General features: G+C 42.2%; 1 protein-coding gene across 3 annotated transcripts in view; it reads left to right on the forward strand.

Annotated features, from left to right (window-relative positions):
* TAOK1 (TAO kinase 1) overlaps positions 1 to 15,324 on the forward strand; it is a 69,579-nt gene that overhangs the window by 41,504 nt on the left and 12,751 nt on the right. For all 3 annotated transcript variants that reach the window (XM_051809989.1, XM_051809990.1, XM_051809991.1), the window contains exons 9-18: positions 934 to 1,027; positions 2,411 to 2,492; positions 4,446 to 4,613; positions 5,485 to 5,688; positions 6,881 to 7,015; positions 7,591 to 7,827; positions 8,590 to 8,718; positions 10,288 to 10,491; positions 11,005 to 11,244; positions 14,786 to 14,998. In XM_051809989.1, coding sequence (XP_051665949.1) covers positions 934 to 1,027; positions 2,411 to 2,492; positions 4,446 to 4,613; positions 5,485 to 5,688; positions 6,881 to 7,015; positions 7,591 to 7,827; positions 8,590 to 8,718; positions 10,288 to 10,491; positions 11,005 to 11,244; positions 14,786 to 14,998 — 1,706 coding nt within the window. The remainder of the gene's footprint in view (positions 1 to 933; positions 1,028 to 2,410; positions 2,493 to 4,445; positions 4,614 to 5,484; positions 5,689 to 6,880; positions 7,016 to 7,590; positions 7,828 to 8,589; positions 8,719 to 10,287; positions 10,492 to 11,004; positions 11,245 to 14,785; positions 14,999 to 15,324) is intronic.

Here is a 15,324-nt window from a genome sequence, read left to right on the forward strand (position 1 = left end):
TGCCATAGTCATGAATGAACTATGATCTCTGATTCATACCTCACTGCTACTATTTGACTCAAAACTGAGGAGCAGAATAAGAAAACCAGCATTATTTTTTTTTCCTTATTTGTTTGTTTGGGTTTTTGGGGAGTTTTTTGGGTTTTTTTGAGGAAGGAAAGTTTTCTGTTGCATTTTGACTGGTGTAGGAACGTCCTCGTGGCCTGACCACCTTCTCTGGAATGTTTATGGCAAGACTGAGCTTTATAAGTTTACCCCATAAGCATTCTGGTGAAGCTTCAATTTTGTTGTTACAGTGAGATCATCTCCTTCCTCATTAAGCTTTCATGCTGTGTCAGTCTATAAGAGTAACACAGGCTTGAAAGAGAGAAGAGCCAAAGAGAATGCAACTCTCAAAATAGTATAAAGAGTTGGCCTGTTGCTGACTTCCTGCCCGTGTGCTTAGTCAGTTAAGTGTGATTTGATGGTTCTTGTAACCAGCCTTTTCTTCATCACTGCTGTCCTGCTAGAAATAAATATTTCTTAGCTTTTTAGCAACTGTAGATTAAAAAAAAAAAGAAGAGGGGAGTGTATGAAACCAAGAATGCTTAGTGGCTAAACACCGAGTATAGAGCTTACTGTTAACTTATTCCTATTTTAGTACATTACAGTGAGTCAGAGAACTCAACTATGATAAACCACGTAATTTAAAAGCTTGAGAGGACAAGGCATTTGATCTTCAAAGGACTTTCATCTTCTGCAATGGCACAGGACTTATGCCAACATATCTGTCTGATTGCAGGGTAGGGTTGGTTTGGGGTTCCATGTTCAGGCAGTAGGGATTTTGCTGATGTGGTTTTCTGTTTAAAGGGATGTAAACTAAAAAAAAAAAAAACTCTGAGCAAAACTATGGGACTATCTCCCTGTATAAAACTTCTTTTCTCTTGTGTGCAGCGGAAAGGAAGCCTCCTTTGTTTAACATGAACGCAATGAGTGCCTTATATCACATAGCGCAGAATGAATCCCCTACACTACAGTCTAATGAATGGTGAGTATTGCTGAGGGAGGAATGTTGTAGGGAATTGCTGTAAATGGAGTGCTTTGTCATGCTGAGTTCTTGAAATGGCTGGATTCCTGTTGGGAGGATGTGAGCTGGAAGGTTCTCATTAGATTCACTATACATTTTATATACAAAGTTGACCAATTACTAAATATACATTTGAGGCTCCGCAGTGTAGTAGAAACAGGACATGCTGCTGGAAGAACATAAGATCCTGTAAAAAACTCCGTTCATGGGTCAGTAAACTTCTGAAGCTCCCAAGCCTGCCAAAACTGTGGTTTTTAGTGTTTTTTTAATCACAAACCACACTGTCAATTCCTAAATCTTGTTTTGTTGAAGTGTTGCTCTGCAAGATGAAGACACAGCTTGTGTGTGGCAAGTGTCTGTTGCATAAACTTCAGAAGAATAAAGCACAGTAGTAACATTTTGTGCCTTCCAGCCTCAACAACTGTCTTTTGAAACAGCAAACACAGTCAACTAATTTCAAAAGTTAAAAACTTCCTAACTGTGGTTTACTGAGCCATAGTACTAGGCCTCCAACATAATACATTGTCCCTTGTTTTTAGAAATATTTTTCTACTTTTGAGATTTTTCTGGTTAAGCTATTTCATGCCCTGGTGATCGACTAAACATTCAAATTTCTTTATGCATTTTTCTGACCGAAAAAGTGCAGTAATTTAATTTATTGAAAATTTGCAGTAGCAAACCCTCCCATTACATGATGGGATGGGGGGAGTAATGAGGGTGGAAAGAAATAAAGCCTGTTCAACTGATGTACTGCTGTTTTTGAGGTATAATCCTGACCTGATGACCTGTGTTCAGAGAAAGAAGGGGCAAAATATAGACTTTTAGCTTACAGAAGGAGAGAAGTTACTTAACAAATCCTGACTTTAATTCTTACTGGTGACAGATTGCACAATAGTGTAAAGTCATGTCAGAGGGGCCACAGGCATTTCAGGAATCGTACTTCAATACCTGGATAAAACACCTGTGCAGAGGTGGAATGGGACAGGGGCTCTGATTAGAGCTTGAGAATTTGTGCAGTGTAGAACTTGACAGAGTCGATGCTCACACTGAACTATTTGGGTGTCTGCTTTTATACAGAACTCTCCTTCCTCTTGAATTGGGCCATAGTTTTGCATTCTTAAGCCAAAACATTCTGTCTGTAAGTTAAAGGGATCTACCTACTCATACTGGTGGGCTGTGGCTTGACTAGGGATGTCAGAAGCTGTAGGGTGAAGTACTGGGTCTGTGTGGTTTCTCCCCACTTTTTCTGCTAAGAGCACCCAAATGTGAGTATCTTGATTGCTTAATGAATTAAACTGGGTCGTTAACTCAGATGGATTTTTTTCTTTCCTCTCCTTGACACAGGTCTGATTATTTTCGAAACTTCGTAGATTCTTGCCTCCAGAAAATTCCTCAAGACAGGCCTACATCAGAGGAGCTTCTGAAGGTTGGCTTGCTTGTCCTTTTTGCTTTCCATATGGTATTAAAAGGGGCTGTGCCCTGTGATGGTGTTCTTTCTCATCTGCTGTACAAGGTTATGGTTTAGTGATGCTCTCTCTGCCTGAACACCTTTGAGCTGGGAGTGCTCTGGGGTGTACTGAGCTGGCAGTCCCAGCTTTATTGCCTCTCTGCAGTGTCCCAGTGTTCTCAGCTGACTCTCCTAGACAGCCTTGGAGTTCTCACCATGAAAGGTCACTCCATCAGGTGACAGTGGGTGACCATCAACTTGTTGAGAGTTTGTTTTTTGAACTCGGTCTGTCATTGCAGTGATTATAATTAATCCCAACAGAGCTGCCATGCATTAGCTAACAAATACATTTTGTTACTTCCCTCTTTATTCTCTTCTGTATACACCCCAAGGCTTTGTAGCCTCTCCCATCACCTGTGTGCTTTGCAGAGACCTGAAATCTGCTGTTCTAATAGTATCCCTGGGGGAAAGGGGGCAGAGGAAAGCAGTTTTTCCTCACCATATTTTTCCTTGATATGAAGAAGCATTAGCAATCTGCAGGTTTTCTTTTGCTTTATTTCTTAGATATTTTTTTTATTTCATTTGTGCTCCTGAGTGCTGCAGGTACTTGGCTTTCCTCATTCTGGTCTGGAGACAAAACCAGCGGGGTAGATTGTTGCAAAAAGCTGACGTGTTCCTGAGTGAACAGAACTCGCATAGAAGTTGGGTGTTAGAGCTGCTTTATTGGGTGACTTTGGTGGATTTCCTTTGTGGCATCAGGTGGCATTCAGAATTTTGCTAACTTGTCATTCTCTTTACAGTGCTCATGACATTTTGGGTTTCTTTTTATCTTGGCCCTTTTTCTGCTAAACAGTGTTTTTCCAAATTTTTTGCATTGCAGGGAAATAGATGCTATTTATGAAGGTTTTATCAGCACCTTTTTGAATGGTTTTACCTAAAAATGGCTTGGAGGACTTGTGCCTCTTTGAAAACTGTCTATTCAGAAAGTAAATGCAATTATCCAGGAAAGGTTTCAGTGTGGGTGTGTAGTCCTGCCATTTCAGAATTCTGCAGATTGGTTTTATTTTGAGCAATGTGCTGCAATTAAAGTGAACATTGATGGAAATGAAATGTTTGGGAATGTATTCCTTCCATATCTATAGTCTGAAACAGCTGCAATGCCACTTCACAGGGACAGGTAGGGAATGTGACATGTTGGGAACAGCAATGCAGTTCTCCAAAGGAACAAAATGAAAGTAGCGGTGGTGTTAATAATGACTCATGCTTGCACAGCACATTGCATCTGGAGACTGCAAAAGCTGCTTCTGACATACATAGACAGGACTTGTTTTACCTATTGGCAAAATGTAACCACCTTTGCAGAGACATGGGGTGATTATCTCCCCCCCCCCCAAAAAAAAAAAAAGATCAGAACATGGTGAGCTGTTCGAGAACTGGGCTCTAAGGTTCACAGCCTATTTTATGACTCAGAGTTGTATGATGAATATTTGATTCTCAGGCTTTTCTAAACAAGGAAAAGGGTTTTATAGTGAGGGTTAGCTCATGAGTTAATTAACATTTGGTTAAAGATACTAGCCAGCCTTGCATCTTAAGCTTTTACATGATGTTTGTTGCTCTGCCCTCACTAAACCACAAGCAGATAACGTCTCTAAAGTCTAGGTATATACTGAGCACGTTTTCATGGTATGTGAAATACCATTTCCAGGTTTTTTGCATCTTTTTTTTTTGGTGGAAGTCTGCCATCAGAAAGCAATTATTCTGAAATCTATCTGAATCATGAAGTCTCAAAAACAGTACCAGCGTGAGGTAGGAAGGTGTTCTTCTCCTGTGCAGGGAAGAGGGCTAATAAGCCCAACTACAGCTCATCGTTGTATCCTCAAAGCCTATGTGTTGGAGGCACGAGAGTCACTCACCTGTTTGTGTGTTCTACAGCACATGTTTGTTCTTCGAGAGCGGCCCGAAACAGTGTTAATAGACCTGATTCAGAGAACAAAGGATGCAGTGAGAGAACTGGACAACCTGCAGTATCGTAAAATGAAGAAGCTCCTCTTCCAAGAGGCCCACAATGGCCCTGCAGTGGAAACACAGGAGGAGGAGGAGGTGAGAGAAATGTTTGATTTCATCACTGAACCAGAGAAAACGAGGCTGTCATTTAAATAACCACAACTCAGATACTGCTAAAACAAAGGGAGGCTGTTTACACACCTGGCTGTGATGCTGTCTCTCCCCTCTGTGCTTGGAATAAAGCTACCTCAAGGCACAAACAAGGACAAACAGGGTAGATGCCTAGTGCTGGCAAGAAGCTGTGCCATGTGTTCATGCTTGAACAGTCAGCTTCCAGTTCTGTAAATCCTTGCTTTCTTTGCCTGTTTATGAGGCTTCATGAGGACTCTTTAGCAATTGCAGTTAACCTCTATTTAACCATATCTCCAAGGCCTTGAAAATCTTATAGTTTTGTCTGAGGATGCTGTTCTAAGACATAAAAATTTGTACTTGATTTATTAAAAAAAGAAAAAGTCATCAAGGAAATTAATTTATCTTTTTTGGGTTGAGTGCTGCAGTCACCATGCAGTGATGGAGACTCTGAATTGCAGTTCTCCAGTACTGAGGTTCTGCAGTACAGAAAGAAACCTGTGAGGTGCAGGGTCCCAGCTGAGCACTCGGGTGATGCTGGTGTCAGAACAGTTTCTGGTGACACACTGTAGCTGATACATGATAGAGTTCAGCTTGTTAACAGGCTTGCTGTCGAAAAGGATCTGACATCAGCCAGTTAATCTTGACAAGGCCGATTCCTTCCTCTCCCCAGCATCCCCCAAGAAAAACGTTTGATGGCAGTGCCTGGAGGGTGGAAGCTGCCACAACGTGGCAGGTGGATGCCTTTAGAAAGAAATGGAATGAATGTTCCATTTGGTAATGTCCACAGATACAAGTGGGATGGGTCTGAATTTTCATAATAATTCCTTTCTCCCAGGAACAAGATCATGGTGTCGGCAGGACGGGAACGGTGAACAGTGTCGGAAGTAATCAGTCCATTCCTAGTATGTCTATCAGTGCCAGTAGCCAAAGCAGTAGTGTTAACAGTCTTCCAGATGCCTCGGATGATAAGAGCGAGCTGGATATGATGGAGGGGGACCACACCGTGATGTCAAATAGCTCTGTCATTCATTTAAAGCCGGTAAGCTCTGGATTTTTACCAGTGAACTTTGAAGGTGTAAAATGGGAGAGGATTTGGTTGGCACATCAGCAAAAAGTCAACTGCTTCCAATCCCGAGTCATTATCTGCAGGTTCTATTATTGTGCCCCAAATGTATGAATGTGCACTGGAAACTTGGGAAGGTTGCTGTGAAAGTCGCTTATTTTTGTTAATTCACTAAAATTATTTTACTAATTGAATTGTTTTGAAAGCAGTTTGCTTTATTGGGAGGAGTTGGAATGGCAGGTTGTAAATAGGCTTGTTTAGTGGATGCCCTTAATTTGCAGAGCACTGTTTTGTCAGACAACAGGATGTGAGAGTTCCACCTTCTTACCTCCTCGTTAGTGAATTCTTAAATTCAAGACCCACAACAGTAGCTGAAATCTGTTCTGCAGCTTCCCAGCACTTGATTTGAATATTTGGTTAGTGAATAAAGGTGCATGGAAAAAGAAATGAAGTGGAAACCACTTCCCTGCTTTCCCTCTGCCTGATGAAGGGTAAGCTGGGCTGGAGTTCCTCGGAGCCATGCTGCCATGGAGGGGTTACCACTCGTTAGCTCAAAGCACCACCGTTTCCCTGGCTAATGATAGGTGTGGTTAGAATGTCTTGTTCTTTGCCCAGATATGCAATAAAGACACAGGTATTTCCTCGGGGAGTTAATTAGTGTATCATATCTAACTAGTAATCGCGCTGTGATGAATGACAAACTCAAAATAAGAATGTGGAATACACCATGACAAATTCTAAAATTTGCTTTGAGGTGTTTCTGCAGTGGGTGTAATGAAAATCTTCTGTCTTTCAGAGTTACAAAGATGTTGGTTTTGTCTTTCAGACTTGATAAAATCTACTTTATACTTTTCATGTTTTGTTGAAGTAAACTGTTTAACTCGTCTTTCAGTTTTCCATTTATTTTTCTCATTTTCAGCTCTAATTAGTAATTTTCCTCTTAGTAATAAAAATTCACAATGAAATTTCCAAGAGCGAAGATCCTAGATCAGAGCTCTTGTCGCAGTATATTCCTTCACCCATCTTATTGGCAGGAGGATGTTTCAGGGCTGATGAATGTAAAATGTTTTCCCTTCCTTTTGTAATGGGTTTTGGTAAAAAAAAAAAAACCTAAATCTTTAGTAACACAGATTCTTTTTATTCCCTGACGTTCACATTTGCTGATAAGGAGGAAGAAAACTACAGAGAGGAGTCGGATCCTCGAACAAGGGCATCAGAACCCCAGTCTCCTCCCCAAGTATCTCGCCACAAGTCTCATTATCGCAACCGAGAGCACTTTGCTACCATACGCACAGCATCGCTGGTACGTGGGGGTTTTACTTTGGTGGAGTTGTGTAGGGAGGGATGCTTTGAACCACAACTCTGTGCAGCTACTTAGAGCTTGCAGGATTTCATCAGAATGTGAGCTATCCTCGCTGACTGAGATACTATCACTGAAATAGTTTAGTGTCAGCTAATAAAGCATAAATGAGACACCTTGGCCAATGTAATTTGTGTATATTAAATAGTTTCAAACCCAATGTGCCCAGTACAATGTAGGAAAGCATCTATTATAATAAGCTGGCTTTTATTTTCATATGCGTGTTATGAATATTTGTGTGTGTCTATATATCCACCCTCATTGCATTAGGCTAAAAGGCCATTATTTAGTACCAGCTTTATAACAATTGTACTGTTTTTCTGCTGGAGCCCATGTGAGCTTATCTTCTACAGCAGAATTGAGTTTTTAATCTGCTCTGCTGCCATTAGGATGTGTGCTTTTCTTTACAACAAAATCATATTTCTGTACTGAATCGTTTTCTTTTGTGGTTTGAAGACTGCTGAAAAGCAGATTAGGCAGCATTAACTTCCTTTGGCCCGTTGTGGTTATCTTCCTAGGTGACAAGGCAAATGCAGGAACATGAACAAGACTCTGAGCTCCGAGAGCAGATGTCTGGCTATAAACGTATGAGACGGCAGCACCAGAAGCAACTGATGGCATTAGAGAATAAACTGAAGGCAGAGATGGACGAGCATCGCCTCAGGTTGGACAAAGATCTTGAAACACAGCGTAACAATTTTGCTGCAGAAATGGAAAAGCTAATTAAAAAGCACCAAGCAGCCATGGAGAAAGAGGTAGGAGGTTACTGCTTATCAGACCAGCCTGTGTTTGTCAGTTACGTTGAATTGTCCACTTCCCCTCACCAGTGATGGCAGTGAGCAAAGTCTCTTACATGTCTTGTGTTCAGGAGCCAAGCAAATTGCTAATTAGAAAAAGGCTAATAAATCACCTCCTTACACTAAGGGGTGATGTAACTAGAGGACAGGTATGTCCTTTACCACAGTGTGTTAACACTGAATATTAGAATACTGACCCCAGAAAAAACAGTGAGGGTTTTCCTCTCCCTTACCATGGATGTGCTGTCAATAACTGACTCCATCGAGTGTTGTGGAGGCAGATTAGCCTGCGGAGAAATGTGCCAGCTACACTTAAATGTTCACTGTCTAGTTGTGTATGGATATGGGAGTTTTATGCTTTTAAATAATTGATAATGAAGTGGTGCTGCCTACAGCAGTTATTATTGATTCTTTTTTCATCTCGGGTCTCTCAGTGGAGGGCTGAGGATATAGTTTATCATAAGGTGTTGACTTCGTTAGACAAGACTAGCTGAACAATAGGGCTAAGGGAATGAGGCACTGGAAAGGGACTCTGCTGGGTGCTTTGATGGGATGGGGAATGAGGAGAGAGTGAGGGCAAGCTCCTGGGATTTTCACTTATCCAGAGTCATCGTGAGTATCGTGCTGACTGTACCATGAATTCTGGGTCTTGGTGCTGAAATGGAACGCAAGCTGTAATCCATTGGGACTCAGACTGATTTGCTGCTGGCTTTGTTGTAGGCTAAAGTGATGGCCAATGAAGAAAAGAAGTTTCAACAGCATATTCAGGCCCAACAGAAAAAAGAATTGAACAGTTTCCTGGAGTCCCAGAAGAGAGAATATAAACTTCGTAAAGAGCAACTGAAAGAGGTAACTCATCTGTAATGACAAATGTGAATATAGTGCAGTGTGTGATACAGTGTGAGAGTGGTGAACATTCAGAAATAAAGGTGACACTGTGCACCAGAGATCTTTCACAGGATTGCAGCAAGTTCTGCATTTCATGAGCAGAATCTTGTTCATACTATATTTGTTTCATATCTTTGACTTTAGAATAAGAGAGTTGATTTATTTATTGGCACTTACATGTTTATCATGAAAGTACTTACCTCTCCATTGTTTAATGTTGCTTTTTAGCCCAAAACATGCAAATTTGGCAATCTTAAGGAATAAAAGGATGTAGTCTATGAAAGGTCATGAGCATTTTTCTCATACCTTGTTGCTACAGATAGGGGTCATGCACTGCAGCAGTTCGTGGTTTCTTATGACTTAATGATATTTCTGTACAGGATCAAGAGAACAGAACACTAAACATGACCTGCATTTTTTTCGGGAAAATACCTGAAAAACACTATTTAATGTAGAAAGTTGTGTAATTATTTAATAATCACTGCATTGTAGTGAAAGTCAAGATCTCTGTGAAATGAAGAGAAACTGTAGAATCAAACTTCCTGATTCTTTTTGTGGACTGAAACTGTAAGGACTATAAATAATTTTTTGGAAAGAATCATTTAGTGCTCAACCATCAACTTGTGTGATGCAGCTTTGGAACTTTCTCCAAAGGGGAATATTCCCAAACATAGACATTTCCCAGGAGAAAAAAAAGGCTAAAGAGCAGCAGAGCCAAGAAAGATCTAACAAAAACTATAGTAGCGTGGGCTCTTTATAATAACATAGAATCTTTTTCTAAGTGGGCAGTAGATCACAGAGCACCAAGAAACACTGAAGAAATACAGAGGAGTTCTGTCTCATACTTCAGTTGAAATGTATCACAACAAGTCTTAATTACTGCATGGGTATCTCTAGTATGCAATTCAAGCAAGCAGAGTCTTTTGCCAAAGATACTTTAAGCTATGTACTGAGTGCAGTACAAATGTGGAGTTTCACCTGTGAACTTCATTATATTGTTTTCGTAAGTTATGGCATCTCAGTGAGTGTCTCTGCCTCAGTGAGTTACTGTAAAATGGATATGTGTTCTGATCAAGCAAGACAAATTTTCAGATCTGCTTCATGTGGCTGGAGTTATGTTTGAACAACAGGATGTCAACGCTTTCCTCCTCCTTTAAGTCCTTTGGGAGCCTGTAAAAATGTCTGTCTGGCAGTATGGCAGGACCTCCAAGTGTTTTCAGTGGCAAGCCATCATTTTGATGTTTTGAGCTAATATATATACCTGGAGACTGTGGATACAAACCAGCATTTTGGCCAGTTAAAACGACCAGTGCAAAAAAAAAAGTTGTAGTTTAAATTTGCTTCTGTGTGAATTGTCTCCTGGAACACCCTTAGGCATTTTGTAGAGGCTGGGATGTTTCTCCAACCAGCCTTGGAGAAGAGAGGGTAGAACAGCTTTGAGACATTGTTTATTAGTCAGGTCTGTCCAGTTGCTCACGGCCAAGGAGGTTTGTGTGACTGTTTCACAATTGATTCTCTTGCTGTTATCAGGAGCTGAATGAAAACCAGAGCACTCCAAAGAAGGAGAAGCAGGAGTGGCTCTCCAAGCAGAAGGAGAACATCCAGCATTTCCAGGCAGAGGAAGAGGCCAACTTACTGAGGCGTCAGAGGCAATACTTGGAGCTGGAGTGTCGCCGCTTCAAGAGACGGATGCTCCTTGGCCGCCATAACCTGGAGCAGGACCTGGTTCGGGAGGTAAGAGAACAGGCAGAGATGAGACCTGGAATCATGTGTGTGAAGTGCATCTCACAGGAGCACCTGCAGTCCAGCTCCAATCAAACAGAAGTGTTAGTTACCACATCCAAAGTGTTTTGGTAAAACAACGGTTCGATGCTTTGAAATGCCATCTGGTAATCCCTGTGACATTTAGGGATCATGCGGCATCAAATGTTCAGATTAGTGCCCTATTGCAGGAGAATTGTTAGATCCAAAAAGTTATCAGACACAACAGTTACAGTCCTTTCCAGAAAATGCTTACTGTGAATCCTGTTGAGCATCTAGAACAGGAAGAAGAAAAGTGAAATGAGGAAGGAAAAATTACCGGTGGCGTTGCTGTCTGCTGCTGATAAGGCGAAGAAACTCTGTGCTCTGTCCTCAAATGCCTTGGAAAGAGAGAAATGCCCTTGTGAACAAAGCGAAATGTCACTTTGTGAACGGAAATCCAAGTAAGTACAAAGAATCTAATAATTCCCTCTGTCCTCCTGTTAGGAGCTAAACAAAAGGCAGACACAGAAGGACCTGGAGCACGCCATGCTGCTGCGTCAGCACGAGTCCATGCAGGAGCTGGAGTTCCGCCATCTCAGTACCATCCAGAAGATGCGCTGTGAGCTGATCCGGCTCCAGCACCAGACCGAGCTCACCAACCAGCTGGAATACAACAAGCGCCGGGAGCGGGAGCTGAGGCGTAAGCACGTCATGGAGGTCCGGCAGCAGCCCAAGAGCCTGAAGGTACTGAGGGATGTGGGAACTCTGGGTGCGAGCTGGTGGTGGTGGAAGAGGGGTCTGTTACAGCTCAGTTCTTGTTTGCACTGTGGGCAGGGCCGAGGTACTTGGAGGCTCGTTAGTTTGAAAGGTGTCTGCAAGCACCACAGCAGGGGTGATCAGGGTTGCAGTGTATTGCAGGCAGGCCACAGCAGCACTATTCCCTCCTTTTATTTGGAAAGCTCTTCTCAACAATGTCCCTCCCTTTTTGGGGTATTTAAAATGCATTTAATCTTTGCAGTACACTTCCCCTCCCCCTTTCTTTTTTCTACACCATTTTCTGATCCTCTTCTCCCCCATAGACAAGAATAAAATCTATTTTTCTGTAATGAAGCACTATAATTTAAAAACTAAACCCAAAAGCTTTTATGTTACTGTGGGCATCAAAATGAACTGCACTATCAGGCTTGGCTAACTCACCTGGTTACTGTTTTTATATTAAGGCTGACATGGTAGCAAGTGGGGGGAGGGAGAAGAGAGAGACACCGGCCAAGTGCAGTGTCCTCAGGAAGCTCCTGGCACTGACCTTTGCTGTGTTGTCTCTCCTGGGTTTCTCATGCTGCCCTTGTAGCTGTGGTGGCTGACCAGAACTATGAGGCCTCTGTAATTGAGGCTTTTAGTGTTTTCATTGTAAGCCTTCACTTCATCCAAAGAAGTCCAGTGGTTTATTCTGAAGTGTCTGAGAAAGGAGTATAAGGCCTTTCACAAAGCTGCCTGGTACATTCCTTTGAGGAGGCAGACTTCTTCTCTCCACCCAGTGTTCAGCTGTGCCAGTAAAAAAACGAGTGTATGGCATACTGAGCATGGGGTTTCTTTTTTGTTCTAGGTCTTTCCTCTTCATATTTCCCATCTGATTTAGTTTTTCACCACCTGCAAATTACCTTTTTACAGAGAAAATAACCAACTTGAAAATAAAACTTCAGAAAAGAAAAAATTACACCTGATTTGTCAATATTAGAATAATATTAAATAGTGAAAACCTGGCTTGTAAGAACAAGGGACCATCTGATCGCTGTTGAGAATCTCCAAGGATATAGTGTATAAATAGCTGATGACTTCACAGGGAAGCTGTGCTGCACTCTGAGCTGAATAAAACTGAAGCAGCTGTATTAGGTTGATCCTTCTGAGATTAGCATGAATGAGTTCTGCCTCCCCAAGGTGATGCGGTGCAAACACGAGTGGGCAGCATGTCCGTTCTCCTTCCCTGGACAGCAGGATCCGTGGTCTCTCTGGGCTGCAGGGACTTGGCTGCCCTCTCACCTCTGCAGACTCTCCAACCCCTTCCTTTTTCCAGGGAGGACAGGGCTGGAGCGTTTTGCAGGGAGCATGGAAAGCTTGCACTTTGCTTTGCATGGCTGTTCTGTGATTAGTGAAGGATTTCAGGCTTGAGCTGTCAATCCTGCACCTTTGCGTACACACAGTGCTAATAATGCAGCCTGTGGACAACCGTTGGGTTTGTAGCACAATCCCCTCTTTATTGAGGCTGTTCTCTAGCATTAACTCCTTCTCCTGCTTCTGACTAATGCAGGCAAGTATTCTTAATTGAATAGATAATTTGACCATTTGTTCAGTTTCTCTCTCCAGCAACGTTTTCCCTCGAGGGCACGTTTCAGGCTTTCCCTTTGTTATTTAGTGAGGCCCTTTGTCCTGGAAGCAGTTTTTTAACGGTCAGTGTCTGTTCTGTGACAGCACCAGAAGGACCCATAGCTAGAATTCACCCTTCAGTGAAAACGGCTGTTATTGTTTTGAGTGTGTTAATTGTGATGCAAATACCCTCTTGCTGGTATTTCACAATAATAGGTCAAAATGATCTTGTCAGAAGTCTGACTGGAAATCTTACCCCTCCCTTCTGTTTCCTGTTGTTAAAGCCTTTGGATTGGAAGCCTGTAAACAGAGTCTGGTGTCCAAGCAAGACTTCACAGAAAATGAGGACAAAATAGGTTGATAGTGTTTTGCTGTGACCAGGTCCCTGATGGGAATGTGTAACCTGCTGACACTTCCCTTAAGGGCAGGGAGAAATAACCTTAAAGGTTTCCTGGAGGGAAATAACTTCCTGTGAAATTTAGAAAGGTTAAAAGCAATGCATTCCTCTCTGTGATACATGTTTTGGTTTGAATGAAACCCGTGTCTGTCCTGTTTTCTGCATCAGGTTAGCAAAATGCTGTTGTTCTTTTATGCAGCAAAGTGTGCTGGTATCTAAATTGGGCTGGATACCTTTTGAGGTGGCTTCAAGTGCTGTGCTTTCCACCTGCCCTGCTGAGTCTTGCGTTAATGCCAGGAGGAGCAGTGGAGGAGCTAATGTGAGGCATGCACAGGTTCATATCCCAGAGCTCCTCCAGCTTACTTGAAGGACAGGAATCTGGTTGTGTATTCTGTTCCTGTCTCCAGTGCTTCAGGATTTGGCAATGGTGGCCAAGGGGAAGGCCCATAGTGTATACTGACTGCCTGGTGTCTGATTTTAGTAATTGGGGTTTATTTATTTCTTTATTTATTCTTACCATGGTGAACTTGACCATCTGTCAGTTAACCACCATTGCTCATCACTTCTGGGTTTTGCTTAGTTAGAAGTATCCTTGCCAACCCTCCTGCAGAAACATACAGAGAACCCCAGAACACCCTCCTTTCCAGGGTCTTAACATCTTAGTAGATGTTAACCCTCACGAGCTGCTCTGGAGGCAGGTAAAAGGAAAAAAGTAATTAATTTCCTCAAGGTCCTACAGCAAAATCAGATCCTGATACCTTTTCCAGGACTGATGTTTGTCAACCCTGTGTGCAATCACAGTTAAGTCTCTAAACAATACAGAGGTGGTAGCAAGTGCAAAGGGAGGAAAACTCCATCTCCAGTAAGCCTCCAGTGGGACTGAGGAATTGTTTTGTTTGCTAGACTCACACAATACTAATGTTCTTGTGGTGTACATTTTTAAGCATCTAATATTTCCCAGCCGTTTTTGAGTTTCTTTATGAAAACCAGGCTCTTAATATCAAGGGTTAGAATACATCTTAATTTCATCAAATCCTCAGTGGAAAAAGTGTCATTCTTTTTCCCTGTCCCTTCCCATGCACTGGATCTGCTGCTTTTCATAACATTAAGTGCTGTTCATATATATGTGCCATACAAGCACAGTCATGTGTAAGTATGGCTTTTGGTGCTAATAAATATTAGTCCTGTCCCTCAAGAACTTTTCTTGAAAAGCAACACCCAGGACTGGATCCAGTCCAGTGACAAATGTGAGGCTCTTTGTGCAGAGACAGCTGTATTTAGGCTGGAGCTTTGTTATAAAAGTGTCTGTATTGTAATTGTTTCACACAGTAGCAATGTCAAAGCAGCTGCAGCAATAGTCATTGCCTCTTGTGTATTTTGCTTCCTTCCTTGCACTGTAGATGTTAATATACATTTGTGGATTCTTGAACTCATATCCTTAATGTAATCCTAAATATCCATTTGAATGGATATTTCGCTCATTTGAAACATGCTGGTTTTTTCTTTGTGTCCCCTCCATCTTTCCAGTCAAAAGAACTACAGATAAAGAAGCAGTTTCAGGATACATGCAAGATCCAAACCAGACAGTACAAAGCACTGAGAAACCATCTGCTGGAGACCACGCCAAAGAGTGAACATAAAGCTGTCCTCAAACGGCTCAAGGAGGAGCAGACCCGGAAGCTGGCTATCCTGGCTGAGCAGTATGATCACAGCATTAATGAAATGCTCTCTACACAAGCTGTGAGTCGCCTCCGAGGGACCCAGGGTTCCTCAGCCAAAGAGGGATGTTTGCATTTTAACGGCTCTGTATCCTGACAGCAGGCTTTCTGCTTCCTTGCTGCACATGCCATACCCTGCACAGTCCTTCCTCTGTGTTTAAAAAGCAGCATTCAAATGCAGAGGAAAGACACACTACCCTCCCCAGGCAGGCTGAAGCTGAAGCTGCTGTTGCAGAGATGCAAAGTGATGCATCTGTGTGGCCAGAGGACTGCTTTTGCATGAAATGTGGCAACATAAACATCCCTGTTAGAGCATCATTAAATAGTGTGCATCTGGCTGTCATAAGT

This window comes from Manacus candei, unplaced genomic scaffold (assembly GCF_025592945.1).
Source record: "Manacus candei isolate 608988 ecotype Guabito, Panama unplaced genomic scaffold, ASM2559294v1 h1tg000076l, whole genome shotgun sequence".
Taxonomy (NCBI): Eukaryota; Metazoa; Chordata; class Aves; order Passeriformes; family Pipridae; genus Manacus; species Manacus candei.